Source organism: Protopterus annectens, chromosome 3.part0, assembly GCF_019279795.1.
Source record: "Protopterus annectens isolate FY-2018-M chromosome 3.part0, PAN1.0, whole genome shotgun sequence".
Classification (NCBI taxonomy): Eukaryota; Metazoa; Chordata; order Ceratodontiformes; family Protopteridae; genus Protopterus; species Protopterus annectens.
This window is the reverse complement of record NC_056731.1, coordinates 554,564,847-554,589,457: the sequence shown is the minus strand read 5'-3', so window position 1 is coordinate 554,589,457 and position 24,611 is coordinate 554,564,847. Positions and strand designations below refer to the sequence as shown.

The following is a 24,611-nucleotide window of genomic DNA, read 5'->3' as shown; positions in this document are numbered from 1 at the left end:
GGACAAGGAGGTCATAACATCCTTGTATTCTTCCCTTATAAGGCCCATTATTGAGTACAACACCCCTTTTGGCATGTACCTCACAAAGCACATGCAGCAGTTGGAGAGACCACAGAGGTTCCTCACCAGGAAAATCCAGGGCCTCAAACATCTTCCATATACAGATAGACTAAAAGCCCTATCTCTCTACTCAGTTTCATACAGACTCCTCAGAGGTGACCTCTGTCTGGTATACAAAGTGATCACGGACCCCTCCTTGATGGGACTGCTGCATATCCACAAGTAAAGCTCCACTTGAGTAAACTGCACCTGTGGCCTCAACCTGGTCTATGACATCAACAGGACTTGTTGGCAGGACAGATTTGTGTCCCGGAGACTCCCCCCATCTGTGGAATAGACTCCCTCTCCACGTCAAGCAGAGTACTACTTTACCCCTTTTTAAACGCAACCTGCATAACTGGATGGGAAACAGAAAATACACCCCTGGGATTCTACCCATGTCCTTGCTGGACAGGGGCATCAGGTGCTGACTTGTATAAACATGGGCTAAACTCTTGGCTAGGCTTATAAGGGCCGCAGGGCCCACAGCCTATTAACCTCCTGTGATCCTATGATCCTAAATTGGTGGTGCGTAAGTTTACATGTGGGCTTCTCTTATTTATCGCAGTACTGTTTTTTGCATATCCTTATATTTCTACTGAGTGTATTCCTGCTATTGTATTTGTTGTGTTTCTGATGTAAATAGAGCTTTCAAATTTGTTTTACTTTTTATTTTTTGTATCTTATTTTTTTATTTATTTTTATTTAATTTAAAATTTTGTATTGGTTTAATCTATCTTCCTTCTGAAAACTGTCATTCATATGGTAAGAGCCTGAGTATTGAAATTTAGTGCAGTGATACACACTTTTTTCTCTGTGTTTATCAATAAATGTGTATGACAATAAAGTTTACTTTGACTTTGACTTTGAAAAGGTGTTTTCTCAGTTACCTACCTATTGACAATTAAAGTAAAATGCAAATATTACAGGCAGGTTTATTTTACACTGCTTTTCTACACCATGAAGTTACTTGTAAAAGGTTTTAATTATTCTTACTGAAATAAAAAATGTGTGGCTAATGGCTGATTCCTTGCAAAAGTTATAGTCACATTTTGAAAAGTCATTATAAAAGCACACAATCTGAATACGTTACGACATGAAGTAAAATTTTGAAATAAAATTAGAATTGCAAATCAGAAATTGGAGCAGACAATTAAACAAATCATGTCAATTTAAAAATGCAACTCAGAAAAAAATAACCCTGTGATCTGTAACAGAAATTAGACCACAGAAAGTATTATATGAGCTACACGGAACTCAGGACTTTATAACTGTTTAATGATCTATTTCTGAGCAGAAGGAGGCGTGAAATATGCAATCCCCAAGTTAGAACTGCAGCAGAGAAATCTGAGGTCTGCTAAGCAGCACTGTCTAGCTTCTTTCATATGCAAAACACTTGTCTGAAGCAGTGATCAAACAGCAAATACTGCTATCAGAAATTGCTAGCAAGCAGCATGACACCAGGTTCTACTTCTTACCATTTCTTTGTCTTTTTCTCTGACAGGCATGAATGTAAAAGGAAACCCTTGTAGAGGAGGAAATGTTGCAGCATAAAACATTCTGGATGTTCAGTGACGATGGCCAGGAGGAAAGAGCTGAATTATTTTATTCTGATTACTATGCTTTTCAGTCTCACAGTCTTGTTTGTATTCCACAAAAGGGAATTTAGTCATAAAAAGGTCTTAAGTTGGAAGTACCAGACTGCAGATGCACAAATCTTAACAAAAGCTTGCAGGGCACTTGTAAACAACAGCCGTTCAGTTTTTCTATGGAAGAACACACTGGCTATGTCACCTATGAATTCGTCTTGTGAGGACTATATCAACAAAAATCACTATATCACAAAACCTTTGTCTGAAGAGGAAGCAGAATTCCCAATTGCATATATAATGACTCTTCACAAAGAATTTGAGACGTTTGAAAGGGTTTTGAGAACAGTATATGCACCACAGAATGTGTATTGTATTCACATTGATGCCAAGGCAACTAATGATTATGTGAGAGCTGTACAGAAACTAGAGAAATGCTTTCCCAACGTTTTCATTGCCTCTAGAATGGAGCCAGTAATTTATGCCGGCATATCTAGGCTTCAGGCTGATTTGCACTGCATGAAAGATTTAATGACACCACAGTGGCAGTGGAAGTACGCTATCAATATGTGTGGACAGGATTTTCCTATGAAAACAAATAAAGAAATAGTGCACCATTTAAAACAATTCAAAGGAAAAAATATTACCCCTGGTACTAAACCACCCCAACATGCAGTACACAGGACTAAATACAGCTACAGAGAATACATGGATAACAACCACGCCTTTGTACATGGCACTAAAAAACTCAAAAAGCCACCTCCACATAATATAACTATTTTCTTTGGATCGGCCTATTATGCTGTCAGCAGGGGATTTGGTCACTTTGTTCTTACAGATAAAAGAGCTATTGACCTTCTGGGGTGGTCCTGGGACACTTACAGTCCAGATGAGCATTACTGGGTCACACTGAACAGACTGTCAGGTAAGTAAAGAAATCAGTTATTTCATTCAGTATTACAGTTTATTCAGAGTATAAAATGGCATGCTTACTGTATGTCTGGTAGTTGGCTTAAAGACTTGAGGATCTATTAATGAGATGCTTCTTGTGGTCCACTGGTGCAAGGTTTGATTCCCTCAGCTGCCATTATCTAACTCTGTGACTCTGAGCAAGTCATTCAACTGTGCTCCTGGGCTGGGTCTGAAAAAAGTCTATAGAGCTCAATACTCTACCTTAGAAAACAAGCAAAATAAATATTTCAACAGTTTTAAACATCAGTTCCGAATTATCAGCCACACAATTCATATGCCTGCAGTTTGAAGGCTTTGAGTCTGAAAAAGGTCCATGGAGCTCAATGGTGTACTTTAGAAAACAAAACAAGTATTTTAACAGTTTTAAGCATCAGTTCCAAATTATCAGCCACACTATTGATATTCCTGTAATTTGAAGGCTCTAATTTATTCATTTGTATTTGTTATTTAGATTATTAATGTGAGAATGCAGCCTGTTTAGTTAATCTGGATGAGTAATGGCTTGTTTGTGTTACTACAGGTGAACTTGTATGGGGAAAGGGGTGCATGGATTCTTCTGTTTATTACAGGTTGGCTGACATTATTCTTACTTCAGTATTAAAGCTTCAGGTTAATAGCTGCTCAAGGATTGTTGCTCACTACATAATCACAATATTCTAGTCCCTGAGTCGGTATTTTTTCTTTGTTCTTTGACTTGTAGTGTTACCACCTGTGTGTCTTTCCACAAGACAATCCATATTTTGTTAGCTGTGTCCTAGTAAAAACCATAAAAATGACAAATTTCCACTGGCAGATGCAAAAGCATAATTAATTTGTACCTAAACCATTTTAACATTATAGGAAATATTGGAAACAACTAAAGTTTTATAATATTGGCCTTCTGTGTTGACAACAAAGGAAAGTATGGTCTTTTGCATAGGTTGGCATGGTTAGTCCTGCAAAATCTCAAATTTAAATAAAAAGTGTGTTATTTGGACATTTGAAAAGGTGGCAACCCTATCTCTGAGATTATGGCACTCAGGCAAAACAGTTTTTTTTTTTTTTTTTTTTTTTTACTGTGCATTCGTAATTACACTTTCTCCATGGTACAGAATAAAAATAATAAAGTAAGGGGATATGGTGTGACTGAAGGTGCGGAAGGGTTTGCTCCCTGGAAATATTTTTTTTCCTTCTGCAACATTTAGAGTGTAGTTGTACAATTATAAATGTATGTGTTTTCAGGGTGTGGTGCACTTGAGCAAACAGTTGTGTAACTATTTTCTCATCTGCAAAAAATCTGCTTTTCCTTCTGCATCATTTGCAAATAAAGCTCTGTAGTCACAAATATCTCTGCATTAAGTGTTTGTGTACTCAGAATGTCATTTTTGTGCTAGTTTTGCTAGACAGTTGTGATATGGGCCATGAAATGCTGAAGAAATGTAGTAGATCAGTTGAAGACAGTCTTCTTTTGTTATGTTTTTTACTTCCTTTTGTAGTTATATGCATCAAGACAGCCAAACATTGATGTACCATCCATGTCATTCCCAGAAAGTGTAAAAGTCTAACTAAATGCTTTGATATGGCAGATTGCTCACTGATATACCATTTCCCCTACCACCTTGTAAAACATTTTCTTTAATGGACTGCTACAGTTTTTCTGGCATTTAAGTGTAATAAGTCTTCCCTTCATGCAAATGAGCCCTCAGAAAACTTGTGGTTGGATTTTTCCCAAGAAGTAAGTATCAAGTACCATACCTCTCAAGTGTACCTCATTATGAGTAAAGTACCTCATTTGGGGTCTTAAAAAGTTCATGTTCCCCGAAGTTCCACATTGAAAGGGCCTGTCACACATTCAGTGTTAGTAATTTTTTAAGTGAAATCCATAGTAAATAGAAATGAATCATATTAATTAATTAATTAAAAGATCTCATTTATAAGTAAAACCATCATATTTTAACCACCCGTCCTCATTAAGTTGTTAGTAAGCCATTAGTATGTGTTCCACATTTTGGTCATTTGTTCCACAACTTGTGTTCCTCATTTTGGAGATGGAAGGTTGAGAGCTATGGTAATAACTGCAAAGCAATTTGTTAAAAATAGTAGCTGTACAAAACTGCACTGGTATAGTACATTGTGCAGGTGTAACTTGTAAAGAATCTATTATATTATATCATATTATATTACATTATTGTGTAGTATAGTATAGTATAGTATGGTATAGTGCAGTGTATAGTAATACCTTTGTTTAGGTGCTTTAGTCTTGCAGTTACTGCAGATTACTAAAGCTCTGAGCTATTAATCAGCTGCTTCCTGTGCAAAGGTTACACTGAGTTATATCACCCTTCATTTGTCTTCTGTGTGGCCCTGGGCAAGTCACTTAACCAGACAGCACTCCCAGTTTGCACTGAGAACATGAGAGGAGACTATTGTGGCCAATGGGCATACCTGGTTAATACACAAGTAAAATAAAACAATATACTACAGAAAAGCTGTGTAATGTAGGTTGTAAATCTCTCTAGCACCAACCACAGGAAAGCAAGTCATGTCATGATACAGTCAAGATCGAACAATTTGACTTAAAAGAACTAACATATCTTTTAAGGAAATGGGAGCAGAGTTAGGAGTAGCATACAAAAGGGTGAAAAGCAGTACACCTCTAGCAATTATTCTCTAGTCTTGGGAGTCAGGGAAAGTGACAGTACATCAGTCTGAATTTCTGATAGCAGCTTTTGCCAAACCAGTCCAGATACATCATGGTTGGAGCCAGGTGATTTGGAATAATGCCTAGTATTAGTTCAGCACAGCAGAAAAGCTGTTAGAAAGAGATTAAATTGTAAAATTATATTAATAGTTCATATAGTAATCTGTAAATTATGAGTATAAATACCAGTAATAATAAATAAGAAAATATGTATTCTGCTCAGCTCTAGATCATTCTGCACTACAAAGACTCATGGAAACTAAGCTTCCTTGTGAAACATTCATTGCATCTTCCTGCTTTTGAAAGGAAAGTCCCTTAATTAACCTGCAAGCACGCACAAGGAAATTATCCCAGGTAATGCAGGCAAGCAATTATAACAGTGACGCATGGGCTGTTTATTTTTCCCAGTCAGAGGTCATTACTTTGACAGGCACATGTAACAAGTGGCAAAGAGCCCACAGATGACCTACTTCCAGCTGAATGCAGGCTACCTTGTAATACTGGTCTGTGTGGCATTAACTGTCAGGGATTAGCACAGACAGAAATATGGAAACCTGAAGCTAAACTATCCCTAGCTACAGCAGTCCTACTACCTGGCTTCCTTTCTGCTGCACCCATACTTACAAATTTACAATCCATATTAATCTCACAACTAGAACAATCCTATAATAAAATCGTCAGATTTGCAACAAGCCAACCCCACAGATCACAACTGCAAAGGCCTGAATTCCCCCAACAACTCCCTCTAGTACAACTAAAAATCACCCATGGCATCCTATACAAACCTACTGCTTGCCCCTCCTTCTCTTCTCTTGTCTCCTTCTACACTCTCACTAGATCACTTAGAAGCTCGGAGCAACAACTCCCCCACATACATGCATAAACCCAACAGAAACATAGGTAAACTTCTTTTTAGCCTGGAATAAACTTCCAAACTCCATTAGAAGCACCTCAAACATTACTCTATTCAAAAACCAACTAAAACTCTTCCTCCTAAGCTCAAGGATCTGTCCTTGCCAGGATCCCACCTAACCACTTCATTCCTTCCAACCTTACCTCCTGATTTTCTTTTTCTCCCTCTATGACCAACATCACAGCTACTTGTGCATCCAACCCCCCCCCCCTATTCTGTAGTTTCTATATACAAATAATATATCATCTCTTTATCCATTGCTTTTTCTTTCTATTAAACAATATGAATCTGTACCTATGTATTGTATGCTATGTACTTAATTTTATAGTACCTGATATTTTACAGATGCTCTCAGAGGTCATCAACTTATTCAACCTCTTTTGCTGTTTTTACCAGACAATCAGCTACAAATTATACATCGTCTTTGATGTCACTTCTTGTAAAGTATATTCTCATTTGTAACTACAATTGTTGGTGCTCATTTCAGTTTTTGTTTTTGTATTCCTCCTTGATGTATTTTTTTTCTGTCTAAATACTATGTATAACAGCATTATATTTTACTGTCAGTTTTATTTATTTATTGTTTAAATACTCTGGAGCTTTTCTCCTCAGGTCTCCACTGAAAATGGGCCTCTGGCCCCAGTTGGATCAACCCAGTTAACAAATGTCAAATAAAAAATATATATATCGATATCCATCTATCTATATATCTATAACTAACTCTCTCTCTCTCTCTCTATATATATATATATAGCTATATATATATGTATATAGAAATATGGGCTCCACGACTGTGCTGAAAATTGCCAACATACCTTGGTCAACAAAGCAGATGTTTGACAGTTGAGTGAAATTGCTACACTGCTTGGGGAATATGCCTTTCATTGCTGCTGTGTGAACATGGAGTTAGAATCTTTAAGTAGCAGGGGTGTGGAGTTATGTCTCAGACCATGCTCATTAGGGTTTTGATTTTTATTTTTAAACCTTTTGTGACTGACATTCTACATGTGTGTGTGTGAGTGTGTGTGTGTGTGTGTGTGTGTGTGTGTGTGTGTGTGTGTGTGTGTGTGTGTGTGTGTGTGTGTGTGTGTGTGTGTGTGTGTGTGTGTGTGTGTGTGTGGGTACACACACACACACACACATATATATATATATATATATATATATATATATATATACACACATATATATATATAGATATACATTATACATATACACATATAAGAATACATGCTTACATTGAAAAATGAAACAGAATTTTAAACAGCTATATCTTCTTTTTCATTGTTCTGTTAAACCTCTTCTGAAGAAAACCCACTACTGTCACACACACACACACACACACACACACACACACACACACACACACACACACACACACACACACATAAATATGTATATCTATATATACCATTTCCAAGATCACTGAAACTCAGAACAGGGTGAGAAAATGAGAAAAACACAACATGCAACTTTATCACTCATTTCTGTTATTTGTGAGTCTAGCAAGCATAACAACATGCTAGTAATCTTTTAGGTTCAATGTGCTAAGTGCTGATCAAATAAATGGTAACGAACATTAGGGTTCCCTATGAGTGTGTGTGAGTGTGTGTGTGTGTGTGTGTGTGTGTGTGTGTGTGTGTGTGTGTGTGTGTGTGTGTGTGTGTGTGTGTGTCCGTATATATATGTGTGTATATATATATATATATATATATATATATATATATATATATATATATGTTCATATAACATTCATTGACAAATTATGATTAGCACTGCATTTTCAATGATGCAAAATTCTGTTCTGGCAAATCAATTTATTAATTTTTATTTTTATTTATTTGATGAAATAGGCTGCTTTAAGTTGGGACCATGAGGAAGGGAAAGAAAAACATATTAAAGCAATCAGAGCAGAATAGATTTATAAAGTTACGTTTCCACGAGAGTTACATTTTGCTAACAAATTGCTAAGTTGTCTCATTTAAGCAAGTCAAGACTTTGGTTAAAAAGTAATACAAATTATTTTAAGGTAGTCAGATAGAGAAAACTGAGTATGCTGTATCACTCAAAAAAGCACAAAGAAAAATAGCAGGTATACTTTATATCTCTAAGCATCTTAGCACCAGAAATCTGGACAAAGGCAAAAATAATGTGGGGACAAGGTCTCAAAAAATATTGTTTTTATAAATGCAGAAAGTTGCTAAAAAAATGGTTTTGCATTGGCATGCATTTTCTGACAAATATAAAGTCTGAAACCCAAACATCTGTGATTATTTTGTGACTTCAATTGTCAATGAGTGGCCAGAAAACCACAAATTTTATGAGGAAGTTGAGTAACAGACCAGAAATGTAAGGCAAACATTTGCAGTGGTGAGTTCTGTATACAGTGTTTATAACAAATTTAATTTCTGCAACATTTTGGACAGTTGAGGGGTAAGGTATCCTCCCAATCAGAAATATATTTTAAAACTAAAAAGAAAATTATTAAAACACCAGTATGGCAATTTAAATTCAATGACAAGTCCTATTACTGTTTGCTCTTGATAGCATACAGACTTGTACTAGAGTCAAATGGCATAAGTGGATACAACATTTTCAAAACTGTATGACTGCAATAAATATTCTTGGCAACAATAAAATTAATCTACAACTTTATACATGACATATGAAAGAAGTACATCATGCATACTTTATCGTGGAAGTTGAAACAGGTAAATAGCAAAATATTAAGAGAAATGCAATTACTATGAAAAAAAAGTTTGAAATTTGGGAGTTTAGAAGAAGAGTGCAATAATCTACTAAAACACGTGGAAATTTGTTGGCCCAAAATCCTAGCAGTACCTTGATCATCCCCAAATATGCCACACAAGTTCATTGTCTCATTACTCATTACTTCATGCATGGTAGGATACTGAATAGGCACTTTCTTAACAAGTGTACAATCACTATATGGCCCCATAGTGATTGTTATATAAACTGACTAAGGTTTAGCGATGAACCATAGTAGTTTTGTCTTATTCATTTATATGTCTTTGTTGACCTGCTCGTCTGTCTGTGCAGAGACCATTTTCAATGGAGGCCAGGAAAGAAAAGTTCCATCTCAGTGCACTTATATTAACAAGTGAATTTCAGACAGTTCTCAGAAAAACAAGAGTTAACAATTCTCCAGAAAATGTTCGACATTGTGCGGTTCGATATTAGCAGATTGATGTTTAGGTGTTCGATCACCTAAACATTCAGTCTTCTGATATAGACTCCATAATTATGAGAGAGGTATATGTGGTAAAGTATTTATATTAACAATTAGAAATTTATACAGTTCTTGCAGCTCTAAAGTCTTGATACTGTAGAAGGGAAAACATTGTTTGCAAGACGTTCAAGATATGTAAAGACATAAGTTATGTGAGATTTTAGTATTATATAGGTTTGTAATGATTCCAAGAAATAATATGAAATAAGTTATAAAATTATGTAGAAGGAAAGGGAGAATCAGTATTATACAGGAGGATAGTGGTAATAGCATATGACTGAGAGAGCAGGGTATAGGATTAGTTCTATTTAGGCTGCCTGTTCCAAATTAGCGAATCTAGAAAGTTCATAACTTAGGTATAGAGTAGATGCATAAGAGGGGTAGAGTGGTGGGTGGGAGCAGTAAGAAAAAGAACAAGATGAGAAATGTTGTTTAACAGGGGATGAAGGGGTTGTACTGATTCTAGTGCAGGAGGGAACGTTGTTAGTAATGTAATGATTCAAGCAGAACAGGGCAAAAAGTTAGGGATAAGCAAAAAGATGTTTGCGCTTAGACATGGAGCCGTGTCCTCTACTACAGAGTATGCACCATACACCTACCCATTTCAGGTGAGTGCACAGGGACACTCCACTGTCCCTATACTCAGATTTTACAAGCTGTTAAGTCTTAGCTTATGGTAACTTTACTGGATTACACATACATATCTGCTTTGACTCCACACTCTTGGCCCTTTCAAGGATGGACTTCAGGCTTGGGTGTCAGTAGCCAGACAGTGATAATTATTATGTAGCCTGTGCAGTGTATTAGCTAGGACTGGTTTGTTCAGGGTTGACAGAGTAGGAGTAGAGATGGATTTGTTCTGACTAGAGGGTGGGGTTCCAGAATAGGCATTCATTCAGTGTGAATTCAAGTCTTCCCTTCCCATTATGTTTTCCAGATGATGCAGGCTATCCACTCAAGCACTAGACAATGACAGCAGTTGATAACCCTCAGGGAGCTGCAGAAGAACACCATAACACCATCCTGACCCAAAGGCAGATAGCCATTGAGCCCACTTCAAGGCATGCATCAGGCATCTGTCCCCATTACACATACATATGATACCAAGTTGAGTGTGGGATTGTGTCAAAGGTCTTGGCCAAGTCAAAGTATGCTGTGTGCACAGATTTACCCTCGTCAATGACCCTGGTCACATTTATACAAAGTGCTGTTTGTGCCAAACTCAAGACCCTCACCTGGAAGCAAGCAGAATGCTTAAAATTCAATTTGCTCTTTGGAAAAGCAAAATGTATTACTTGCTGAATATTCTTCTGTATCAACAATCACCCAAGCCAATCTTCATTCATAAATTGAGAGAAGTATAGGTCACACCCTAAGCTGTGCTAGCAGATCAGTTTATGACACTGGAATATATAAAGCAGTGGAGCATTTCCAGGTTACAGGCTGGTGTAAAGCACAGATTAATTTCAACATAATTAACATCAACAGGTTGTGCTGCAAGGTTTAACACTTAAATATGCATTCTTTGCCAAAATGGAAAGGATAGAAAAGATGATCAAAGGATCCTGACAAACTACTCACTTCTTGTCAATTTCACCTTAACTTAAATGAAACAGATGTAATCTGTTCTGCTTCTGTGTAAAAACAAGTCTGATTCCAACATACATTATGTACAAAATCCACAAGATAAGCTGAGCCGTTCTTCTCTGTGCCCCATGAAGTCTCTGCATCTTTGTCTTCCAATAACCAGCAATCTTTTCAGGGCAAATACATTAATGTCTTCATATTGTCAAACTGAAAAAATATATTTACAAGCAGGTCAAGTTAGTGACAGTGGCAAAAATACATTCACAAACAGGTCAATTAGTGACAATGACAAAAAATATATTCACAAACAGGTCAATTAGTGACAATGAAATGTAATTATTTTTATGTACAGCTATGGCTATGCATTTTTCACATATACTAAGCATCAGGTCCTGTTTATATGCAAGTCCTTTATAATAACCTCCCGTGTTTCTACCGATGGTCCAAATTATGGGCTATGCAGCTTAGTCAAATGAATGAAACAAAACAAAACTAGTATAGGGATATATTTGGGGGGTGTCTTCCAGGTATTAAAACTGTTACATCAGGAGCTCAAATCAAGAAGAAAAACACAAAATGAAAATATGTAAGTTAGGATGAGTCCAGGGGAAGTTATTACTTATATTCACTGACTGAGACTTTTTCTTTAAGCTTCTGTCTGCTCATGAAAGCAACCACATATGATGTACATACATACTGGGAATTCTATACTCTACAGAAATGCTAGCTGTTGACTAAAGGGTTTCTATATCTGAAATATATTTTTCATACATTTTTAGGAACGTGTCTCAGTTTCTGGAGTGAAATTAAATCCTGCTAAAATTAAATTTATAGCAACAGATGAAAAAGAAAATATCTGCAAAAGTGTACTTGAATTAGTGACAGTGTAAAAGTTATAAAGAAAAAAGTCAAATGAAGTTGCATTTTTTCATGCATTAATAATTCTTGCATAAAGTTAATAACAAGAATTAAAGGGGTATCTAATGAACTATGAATTATTCGGGATTTTGCAGACAGATTAATTTGTAATGAATGCTGAGGGTAGAAAACAAAGAGAGCCAATGTCTTAACTTTACCACAGACACTTTTTTTTTCAAGCTGACTGATCGTTTTTCATTTTCTTTCTGGTCTCATATTTCTTGAGACACAAAGACTAATATTCACGAAAAGGGCAGAGACATGGTGGTAACATGTATACTGCACCTGACCACATTCCACAACATAAAAAGGTTCTGTTCACACATTCAAAGAACATGCAGTGCTACTCATGTAAAAGGGAAAAGATAAGCGACACCCATACAAGAAATCCTGTTTCGAATGCAGAGCTTCTGACACATCCAATCAAAAGAAAAAGCTCTACTGTTAATATTATTGCTGTTAAAGCAGTGTTCATGAAAATAACTCTGCAAATCAAGTATTTCATCATGTATGATGCTAGTGATCATTGGTATGTCGATACGGACTACCCAGCCTCCCACTCCCAAACACTGACATCCAGACTGTCCATCATATCAGTTAAAGCCTGTTTCAAAAGTTTGTTTGTTTGTGTCTTTCGGCTTTTCCTGGTTAGGGGTCGCCACAACGGAACTCCGGTCCGCTAATTATTGGTAGTTGATTTTTACGTGCCGAGTTGCCAGCCCTGATGCACAACCTTCAACGAAGGTACGCCCATATCTCCATGCAGAAGACGCTCTATCTGAGAAGCGAACCAGACAGCGTCTTACTGTGAGGCAACAACGCTACCGCAGCACCACCATTACATCAAATAAGAGAGCACCAGTGGAATTCAGTGCACAGCTAACGGGTAAATTAAACAAATATTTAGACTGTGATGTCAAACAGCACCCCCCCCCCCCCATGGAAAAGCAAGAGTATGGGATTATAAAAAAATAAGAAGTGGTAGAAAGCTGAAAGTTAAGGTGTGGAGTTAGCTGTGACACTGTAATCTGCACTGTCAGTGGATTAACATATAATTCTCTTGCCTGTGGTGCTGGAAGATCAGAAGATTGTGGGTTTTATTCTCATTTCAAGTGACTGGATTAATTGTCAAATTGTTGACGCTGCAGTGTAGCATTAGGAGGTGCTTCACTTTTGTGTGTGTTGTCCTTCAGATGCAATATTAGAGTGATGTTCCATCTGCTTGAGTAGGTGATATCTCAAATGCAAAAGATCCCAGCAGGGAAAGTTCCCTGGTGTCCTAAACAAATTTCCCCAAATAGTATAAATACCGCCTTGGATTCCCCTGAAAAGAAACTACTGATCTGGTCAACAAAGCATCAATAAATAAATAATGTCCCTTCTTTGTTTAAGCGTACATATATAATGCTACTTACTAAACTTGTTAGACCAAAAACCCATCCAGACTTTAGACCAATTTTAAATGAAAACAATCTACAAACAATGCAAAGAACATTTTAGCATTGATGGATTCTAAACTAGTGCTCAAATATGCATTCAGATTGGGCTTTGGTACACAGGCTGGCAATACAATGGCAGAAGTACTCATTTTAATAACACGGGCAGTGCTTTACTTACCAGTGTGTTGTTTAATGGGGAACCAGTTGTTTGTTTGGCTTATCAAGCCGTCTGAGTTTGTAATGTAATTGTTTAATTGGTAAGTAGTGTTATACCACAAAATCTATATGAACTAGAATACAAAATAAAAAACAATAAAAGAGCAGAACTGAACGTCCTGTGATAGCTTTATTCACTGGTTTGGCTCTTTTGTTGTTTTTTATGTAGTGCTATAGTCAACTACTGATTTGTTGATCTATACTCAACTATTGATTTGTTGATTATAACACTTTTATGGTAATTTCACTTTAGTCACAGTTGTGTGACCATGAGGACTCACTACGTGATTCTCATGTGAAATAACATTGAAACTTCCTCCCAACCTCCCTCTGCCAAATAAATGCACCAAAACTTTCAAACAGGATGCAAAACCACCTAACTAGTTTATCCCTCTACTTCCAAGTTGTAAGTCAGGGAATGTAGGGGTCAGAGCCACTCCCATGTAAGAATGTTTTAAATGTTATCAGATGGAGTGCTTAGAACAGTATGCAGAGAATAAGACATTGCTACATGGTGAGAAAATTTAAAACTAGCCTCTGAAATCCTACTGGACTAGGCCAGGCCTAGATTGCCTTGCTGCTGTCTGTAGGTAGGAGACCAAGTACAAGGACAAGTATTTGAGGTTGTCCACGTAGGACATTTTGATTACCCCTGTATTCTTTTTGGGAGGAACCTCTGTGGATGCTCCAGTTTCTACAATGCTTGGTCTGATACATACCAAAGGGTAGATTGTACTCAACAAACATCCTGATGAGGGTAGAGTACAGCAGGACAGTGACATCCATGGATCTAGATGTCATACTCTTGATTATAAGTTGTGCAATATAGAATGATTTTCTTACCACAGCAGTCAGTTGATGCTCAAAGACCAGGTTACCATCTACTTGCAAACCAAAACCCTGCCACTAGGTCTACCCTTAGGAGTGCATTACCAATATGCTAATTTCCAGGGGTGGGCATCTTTCCAAAATATGCTATTATGTATTTCTTTGCACTGAGTTTTAGACCATGGCATTGGCACTAGATAAATGTCTGTGTCAGGCCTTCTTGGTGGGTATTTTTGTATTTGGGAGATTCAGTGACTGCAATCAGTATGCGGTCATCTGCAAACATGGTCAGCCAGAGGCCCTTGATATTTGCCTTGACCAGTAAAGTAAATGCCAGAATGTAGAGGCCCCAGCACTGAGCGCTGAGGGACTCCACTAGTGACTGACTTCTTTGTGGATGTAGCCTCATCTATCCTAACTTCTTGGGTCATATCTCTGAACAAGATAGCTATCCATCAGGTGACATATGTATTTATGCCCAATTTAGTGAATTAATCTACAATGCCCAAGTGAAATATTATGCCAAATACTTTGACCAGGTCATGGCTTTAGTGACCTTCGCGAAGATGTCCACCAGGTTGAGTAAGCATGACCTGCCCTTGATAAAACCAAATTGGGTTGGATCCACTCCCCGTAGGTTTCCTATGTCATTGTTTATCATTTCCATGATGATTTTTTCCATGGCTTTGCATATGAGAATAGTCAGATTTATGAGTCTGTAGTTGTCTGGGTCTGTAGATGACCACCTCTTGTTATAACAATCCTCCATTCAGCTGCAATGAAGCCTACCTTGAGGCTACAGTTAAACAGTGATTCTAGTTGGCCTGATAGGTCATGTCTCATGTTATTTATGTGGTATCCCAGGTTGTTATCAGGATCCATCACTGCAGTTTTCCTGGCCTTAGACAGTGCTTTGAGGACCTGCTCCCTAGTGAGAGTTGATGGAGTTATGGTTGAGAGTATTTCATGAGGGGTGTTTGGGGGAGAGGGGGGTACAACTGGAGCTAAATTTATTAGCCAGTAGATTTGATATATCCTCTGGTTCAGTATAGGTGGCTTCATTCTCAATTAGTTTGGTACATTGTTATGTGTTGCATAGGCAGGAGTGCTCTCAGGGCTTGGGGGTGGAGTTTTGAAAGGGTATCACTTATTAGTAGGAGGCTAGCCTTAGAAACATTCTTAAAAGTTCCAGGGTTAGCTGCATTCCCAGTTTTAATTTTTAGTTCAAAGGAGGCAGCTTTATGGTCTGACCTGACTAGGGGGATACAACATTCCTCCATGTTTGTAAGGACCAAGTCAAGGTTGTTAGTGCCCCTAGTGGGTGTATGGACCAGCTGGTCCAGGGTGTTTGTGTTGATAATGTCCAGAAATATCTGTGTCAGCATGTCTGAGGTCATGTATGATTTTCAGTTTATACTGGGGTAGTTAAAGTTGCCCATGAATATGGTATTGAGTTGAATGTGGAGAGTCTCCAGTACATTTAAGCATGTGGTAGAGGGGGCTCTATAGCTTGCCAAGCTGTGGTATGGAACATAGTCTGTGGCTAGCTGGATGTTAAGAAGCTCGTGTCATACTGTTTGACCAGCCTTGAGGTATATTTCTGTTTGATCTAAATTGAGAATATTCCACCTTTTGTCCCTTTCTGAGCAGTAGATGGTCTAAATGTGTAAAAGGTATTACACCTCTGCACTGCTGGGGTCTCTCTGCAGCTGTAAACCATGGCTTAGTAACTGCACAGATGTCTATATTCTCAAGGGTGAACAGAGCTTGGGTGGAGTAGAGCTTCTTGTTTAGACTCCTGACACTGAATGGTAACACTTTTAGATTATTCTGCATAGGTGTAGATAGGTCAGAAGGTATATCAGGTTGGCAATGCCTAAAATAGGCACTAGGGGGATAAACAAGGTTATAGCTAATATTCAAAGGCGTAGAGTGGACAGGAGAAGACCATCCCTGGCAAAACATCGTAGCCTGTCAACCATATCTCCCTAGAAGACAAATATTGTACCCTATTTGAATAACACCAGAAAATAAGCCAATTATTAAAGTCAGTTATTTGCTGTTCATATTTTGCCGTCATCCTTGGAAAAGGTAGAATGCTGCTCAATGCTAGCCTCATACCAGCCTGGGACAAGGAGTCCGAGACCTCCATAATATCTCTCTTCTTATAGTCCAAAGAGGTACATATCAGGCTGTTAACACTCACGTGGATTATGACTGAATCATACTGGCACATGTGGCTCAATGACCTGAGCCCTTGCATGATCTGGTGGATCCTGCCACCTGATCAGCCACTGTCTGTGATTTTCTACTTACTCATCTGTGTGTCTCACAATGGAGTATCCTATGGGCTTAGAGAATGAGACACCTTGTGATATGGCTGTACACATTGTGGTGGTTGATGGTTTGTAGACTGCTTATGAGGTTGCCGAGGATATTTATTGTAAATGCAATATTTGAGAGGCATTTGAGGTTTGGGAAAATGACATTTAAGAACCTCAGCATATGTCAGTACATGTGTCTTATCCTTACTATTGTGGTGGCTGTAGTGTGCCTGCATTACTGACAACCTGTTTGATATTTTTAATGTTAGCATATGAGAGTCTTGCCTCCAATGTATTCTCCACATCAAGATCCACCACCAACACTGCATCATCATTGCTCTATTAATGTTGTCAAATGTTTGCCTCCCCTTCACAAAAGCACATCGATCAATATCTATCAATTTAGGCAACACCTTTGATATTCTTATAGCTAGTATAGATATACCCACTTTATAATCATGATTTAAAACTGAAATGGGTCTATATGAAGCTAGGACTGATAGGTCTTTACAATCTTTAAGTATTACAGCCACCATAACTTTCTGCCAATATATTAGTTATTTTCCTCCTTTTAAAGTACTGTTAAACAAAACCTCCCAGGTCTTCATCACTTTCTTCCCTCCTAACACCCAAACTTCCACAGAAATACCATCTATTCTTGGAGGCTTTCCTTCAGATTAATTATACATGTCAGTTTTTATCTTATCTCCTCCTGTCTTAACTGTTAATTGTTGAGCCTCATATACCTCTAACCTTGGCATACATAAGTCTTCTATAAATATGTCCATTTGTGGTCTTTACTGTTTTCTACATTTCTCAGTTTTATACACATTTTCATAAAATTTCTGAAATATCTCTAATACCACTTCAGAATCTCAGGTTATTTTTCTTGTTATAGGCTCCCTATGTTTGGCAACAACCCTTTCTACTTTCTTTTGCCTAAGTCATTGTGCTAAATATTTATGTACTCTGGAGTTATTATCAAAAAAGTTCCTTAACAGCAATCTTTCTGAACTCATGCATGTTATCCAGATACTCCCTTATTTTTTCTTTAGCACTCTGCAGTTGCACTTCTTTTTGTTCTGTGAGATTCTTCTTATTCTACAATACTTGAACCTTTGTCAGCATCTCTAAATCATTTTTATCACTTCTAACCACATCTCATTTTTATTTCTGCCCTGTTTTTAAACTTTATTTTCATTTTATCCTATTCACTAGCTATAACTTCTGAAGAAATTTCTATCTTTTCTAATACATCTCAAATAACTTCAACTACCCATTCCTTAAATTCCTCTCTTTTTAATAGGTAGATGGGAAAGCGCAAGTAACTCATTTTTTAATTCATCTTTCTACATTTTTATCTTAATTTTTATTGATGCATAATCTGAAGTAGTTATTGGATATATGTTGAAGGTTTCAATTAAGTGCATGTTTCTGTGAAATATAGTTTCTATCTAGTCTAGCCCAGTTATTGTACATTGGGGAATAATATTCCTTCTTAGTCCACATCTTCCATACCAAATATTTTCATAAATTTCTTCAGAAAATTACCCTCTTTTTGTTATAATTTTGCTTTCTAGGTCTCCCAATACATCCTCACTGTTGCAAATCAATTTCCAGTCCCTACCTATATGTAATATTCCCTCCTGAAAGCCGAATATTTCTTCCAAAATTTTCTTAAACTTCATAATATCATTTTTTTGGTGGAATATAAACACATGCCAGAACAACTGTAAAAAATCTAAAGTCTGAAAATGTAGGGATGAAGAAAAAACACTTTATTTCAACAAATTGAACAATCACAAAGCTTTTAGGATCAACTCTTCAGCAGTGTGACACACTCATGAAGAGTTGATCCTGAAAGTTTTGTGATTGTGCCTTTTGTTGGAATAAAGTGGTTTTACTTCATCCCTACATTCCCAGGATTTGGATTTTTACAGTTGTTCATGAATTTTATATCCTGCCTGGTTCACCTATGAGCTGTTCTTGCCTTTTGGATTATATAAATACATGCCAGCATAATCCTCCTCCTCCTCCTCCCTTGCCAGTAGCTCCTACTACCACAAATCTATAATTATTATCTTTTTTCCCTCTTCTATTACTACTAAAGTTCATGTAGCAATTGATATAATTACTCCCCTTCATACATCTCAACCCTTAGAGCTAGAAATCTGTATAAAACCATCAATAATGGGGGGGCAAAGGGCCAAAAATAGGGACACTTTTTTAAATGCTGCTCTTACAAGCTTAGAAAATTGATAGAATAACATGTTTTGCATTAGCATGATTTTTCTGAAGGGTATGAAGTCTGAAATTCAAATATCTGTCATTATTTTCTGACTTCAACCTTCAATGATTTGCTATTGATTTGCCAGAAAAAAATAATTTTATGAGAAATAGACCAGAGATATGAGGCAAAATCTGGATATTCTGTGAAAATCTGTACAGTTGATAGATAAGCTTCCCTTTTTCTTTGTCCCTGATATTCTGCTGAATACCAAACCTTAAATCATTTCTTTATTAAATAAACATGCTCATTTATTTCTAAATTTGTTTTATGCAACATTTCTATTTGCACTCTGCATTTCATAATATAATCCAATGCTTGTACCCTTTTGTCTATAACTGTAAGGCCATTTACATTCCAAAATAATATAGATAGTGTAACCATTATGATAACAAGTTATTCTTCCCACCTATTATACATGACAACTTTTTTGAATGTGCATTTCCAACTTTTGTATTACATGCATTCACTAATGTTTGGCAGGTTGATTTTTTTATACAGTTGTTTCTTGTCATCTCCAGTAGAACCTATGCCTAAGACTTTTTATTTAAAAGAAAACCCTCAAACAAACAAACAAGCACAAAAAAATCCCAAGTATACACAACTATGTGCATCTTCAAAAATGAAGTTTAACTCTCCTGATAGAAACAATTGTCTCAAATCAACAGCTACAGCCACAGGCATTACCTAACCTAAAATTAAGGTTCTCCTTGCTAAAATGCATGTTACAGCTTATGCTCCCTCTTACACTGATTTTATTTTATTTATTTATTTAACATTTGTTTACTGGGAAAGTTTGACTGGACACAGGTCCTTTTTCAGTGGGGGCCTGGGGAGAAAAGCTCCAGTTAAGCAAAACTACAAGTTTGAGTTACAGTTACAGGTAATATAAGCCTTACACAAAAACATAAAGTTTATATACACTGCAAAAGAAAAAAGGCTTGTCTGCAAGCAAGTTCAAAGTGTCAAACATAAAAGCTACAAAAAGATAAATATAAAATGTCTTAGATAAATGTGTACAATAGACACTACAGTATGAGTATGTACATATGTATATGTCATTTGTCATGCCTGGGAAGAAAACAAGACTCCTGAGAGAAGGAGAGGACATATGCCTCAGTTAGGATTTATTTGAAGGGCAAAGAGATACAAAATTAGAGCTGTAGAGTTGAGCAGTTAAAGGTCTGCCCAGGGAAGGTACTAGAACAGAGCCAGGAGTCTTTCACATGTAGTTTTAGAAGTTTTTTAAATGGTGTTAAAGAGCAGCAGGTAATAATTAGGGTGGGCAGTTTGTTCCATATGTTAGGGATGTAGTTTGGGAAGAGTGATCCTCCAGTTGTGTTATTTGCTTTGGTGGTGTCTAGTGGGAATTTATTATTAGAGCAGTGGGTGGAAGTGATGTATGGTTGTAATAGTTTTTGGAGGGCAGGAGTTTTGTCTGGTTGATGCAATATTTTGTGGGCAAAGGTTAACTGATTAAATTGTAGTAGCTGAGGAAGTTCTATCCATTCTAGCTGTTTAAGAGCTGTCTAGTGATGTGTTCTGTATGAGGCATCAGTAGCAAACTTGGCAAATTTATTATAACCTCTTTCAAGTTTGGTTAGTTCAGATTTGCAGTGGTTGGATAGGATTGGGATTGCATATAGGAGGGAAGATAGGAGATGCATGCGAGCAATAGTAGCTTTTGAGTGTCTAGTTAGGAATTGTTTGTTTCTGTAAAGTAAACCTAGTTTCTTGTGGACCTTCTTATGGTTTGTGCTATATGTATATTGAACTTCAAGTTGTATCTCTACACCCAGCAGTTTAGTATGAGTTGTAGGGGTGATAGTGGTTATATTTTTGGATAAGATGGTGAAAGTTTGGGAGGAAGGGGTCACTTTGTTGGTTAGAAGAGAAGGAGCTTTGTTTTGTTGGGGTTTAGTATGAATTGGGAGTTGCTGAGCCATGTTTCTATGGACAGGAAGGAGTCTTGGGTTGTGGTGTGGAGGTCATGAAGGAAGGAAGCTGTGCAGGTTAGTGTAGAGTCATCTGCATATTGTATGACAGTGGCTTGTAGTATGGTGGTGTGGAGCTGGTTGGTGAAGAGGCTGAAGAGTAGAGGTCCAAGGATGGAGCCTTGTGGAACCCCTAAGGTAACAGAGTGAAGAGGGGAAAGTTGTTGTTGCCATTGGACGGCCTGCTGTCATCCTGATAGGTAACTTCTGAAACATGTGATAGTGGAGTCACTGAGATTTAGGGTGGAGAGAATGCTGATGAGTTTGTCCTGATTGACCATATCAAAGTCCTTTGACAAGTCTAAAAATGTAGCAGATACAAACAGTCCTCTGTTTCTATAGTTGTTCACTGCATTTGTGAAGGACATGAGGGCTGTGGTAGTGCTGTGAGAGGGGTGGAAACCATGTTGAGTGTTTGACAATAGTTTATTTGTGTTAAAGTAAGTCATTAATTGAGTGTGTATAGTTCTCTCTAGGATTTTAGATAAGGGGGACATGATGGCAATTGGCCTATAATTAGTAAGTTCAGTTGAGTTACCTCCTTTATGTAAGGGTATTATGCGTGAGATTTTCCAAATATCTGGGACCATGTTTTCTGATTATGATCTGTTTATGAGTATGGCTACTGGGTATGCTAAAGTATCTGCTGCGATTTGCAGAAATTCTGCTAGGAGGTTGTCAGCAGCTAATGTGGTAGGTTTTAGTTTTCTTAGTAGTTTTCTTGTGGTATCAACAGACACTGAGTGGAATGTAAAGAGGTTGCAGCTATTTTGGGAGTTGGTGCTTTGTTGGGCTGTTGGTGGGGTTGAGGTGGCGGAGACAATGTGAGAATTAGCAAGGGTTTGGATAGTTTTAGTAAAGTATTTATTGAACCAGGTTGCCATGTTGTCAGGATTGATGGCTGATGGGGTAGGAGTAGCTGATTTGCCTGGTAGAAGTATATTATTAATTGCGGCCCAGAATGTCTGAGGGTTATTATGTTATTTTCTCTGGATATTAAGGTAGTAGTTAGTTTTGCCTGAGCTTACTAATTTCTTGGCTTTATTTCACAGTTCTAGGAATCTTTGTCTTTTTGATGGGGTTTTGTGTTTGTAGAACTGTTCCCATGCCTTATCTCTAGCCTTGAGTAAGGATCTGCATTCCTTACTAAGCCAGGGTGCATAGTTAGATTTGACTCTGATTGTTTGAGAGGGTGCATGGAAGTTTAGCGTGTCAAGTAAGGTGGTGTTGAAGGAGTTGACTGCATCTTCAAGGGGTAGCTGTCAAAGTGATTCCCAGTTGCAGTTATTTAGTGAGGAGATGAACTTGTTTGGGTTAAAGGTTTTTTTACTTCTGATTAGCTGGTAGGTTGATTAGCTGGTGTGGGAAGTACTGGATCTTAGTAGAAAGGTTGACAGATGGTCACTCAGACCATCAGGGATGCAGCCTGATTGGATTGACAAGGATGGGTTCTCACTAAGATCCAGTCTAGGATATAGTGTTGGTTGGAGGATTTGTCAATCCTGTTAGGAGATGTGATAAGTTGGGTGAACCCATGTAGGTTGATATGTGATACTGGGGTTTGAGAGGAACAGTTCAGCCAGTCAATATTGAAGTCTCCCATTAAGATATTTTCCTGTGGGAGGGAATTACAGGCCCAGTATAGAATATTTTCTAGTGTGGGAATGCTGTTCCCAGATGGGATATAACAACCTATGATGTTAATTTTTTTGGGTTAAGTGCCAATTTGGTACAGATAAGTTCTGCATTGTCAAAAAGTTGGGGATGTTTAGTTGTAGGCAGTCAACCAATAGGTGGTCTTTGAATAGGATAGCTAGCCATCCACCCCTGTTGGATACCCTGTCTTTTTGTAGAATGTTGAATCTTGGAGCTACAATTTCATTGTTGTTATTGCTGGGTTTGAGGCAAGTTTCTGTACGTATTACTATATCTGGGGAATGGTGGGAGAGCAGGGCATGCAAGTCATGGACTTGTTTCCAATACTTCTTGCATTTATGTTAAGGAGGAGAAGGGGATTGTTATGTTTGTAGTGTAATAGGCCTGGGGCAATGGTGGTGGGGTTGTTTACGTAATGTTGGGGGTACTGGGGCCAGGATTTGGGTGTATGTCACCGGAGAGGTTTAACTGATTGAAAGGTGTGAGATTAACTTGGTAACTTTGTGAAGTAGTTTAGTGTGTTTTTTTTTTATAGGTGCAGGATGATGTAGATAGAGGTAGGATTTTCTTAGTGTGGTAGTCTGTGTGGCTGGTATTGAAGAGGGTTGGAGATATGGGAGTGTAAGGTGGACTATTGTGATGGGCCAAAGAGGAGGTTTGGAAGGAGGTGAATGATTGCCTGATAATGGTGTGTAGTATGATGTGAGGGAGTAGAAAACTACTAGCACTAGCAGTGATGCAGAGATTAAGGAGGGACATTTTATTAGGGTATGATGCTTTAGAAAGGGGAGCGAGGTGTGTGAATGTAGATAAAGGCAGTTGGGTGTTGCCTGAATGGGTGTGGTGAACTGGCCTAATTAGTGAAAGTGTGGGTACAGATTGGTTATGGCAAATGTGGGCAGGCCTTGATAGGTATAAATCTAGTGAAATAGCTATTGGTTCTGAGTTTACTGTTTGGAAACAGTAATCTGCGTCTAATAAGCACACTCTCAGGAGCACCACATTTCAAAAGCTCTGTCACACTGCGATACCACCACAGCACTGCTTCCAAAGGGGTATTACTAGTGGCAAATATAGATAAAGACAAAAGTAATACAGAGAATATAATTAAAAGTACAAGCCATAAAGTGTTTATACAAGTTTACTGTTTGTTCTAACAATAATGTTAGCGATCAGAGATGATAGTAGATGAGATTGAAGGGAAGTTTGAAAGAGACGACAGGGAAATTTAAGTGGGAAGGGAGCAGGAACAGTCCCAGTTTGAGGAAAGGTAAGAATGGAGGAGAGATTTGAAATTAGAGTGGTTGTGAGTACAATGGAGGCAGGGGAGAGAATTCCATAGTTTAGCTAAGGAGTGTGATAGAAGTAATTGGCCAGGAGGGCATAGGGATTTATAAATTTTAAGGAGGTTTTGGTTTTCAGATCTAAGAGTATGACTGGGGAAGTAAGGGGGTTACGATAGATGAAAGAGAAGGGCAGATGGAGGGTTGGAATAAGAGTTTGTGAGCAGTGGTGAGTTTTATGAATTTCAGGTAATTAGGACAATCAAGTCAATTTTGGGAGTGGAGCATTTGGACCTTGTAGCAAATTTAAAGACTTTGTTATAGCAGGCTTCCAGTTTGTTTTTAGGGTATGTTGTAGATAAGTAGAGGGGCATCATACATAAGTGAGGGGAGCAGGTAGGAAGAGGCTAGAATATGTCTGGTAGAAGCGGTTAGATAGCAATTTTGTCTATACAGCAGACCTAGTTTTTGGTGTTTTTTTTTATATCATTTTGGATGTGAATATCGAATTTTAAATGTTAATGAACGGTGACTCCATGTAGTTTGGTGTGAGGTACAGTTTTTATTAGAGGGTTA

General features: G+C 37.7%; 1 protein-coding gene across 2 annotated transcripts in view; it reads left to right on the top strand.

Annotated features, from left to right (window-relative positions):
• Window positions 1-1,462: 1,462 nt before the first annotated feature.
• Window positions 1,463-24,611, top strand: part of GCNT2 (glucosaminyl (N-acetyl) transferase 2 (I blood group)) — a 373,594-nt gene continuing 350,445 nt past the window's right edge. For both annotated transcript variants that reach the window (XM_044064983.1, XM_044064982.1), the window contains exon 1: window positions 1,463-2,613. In XM_044064983.1, the coding sequence (XP_043920918.1) occupies window positions 1,677-2,613 (937 nt within the window). In that variant the 5' untranslated portion in view covers window positions 1,463-1,676. The remainder of the gene's footprint in view (window positions 2,614-24,611) is intronic.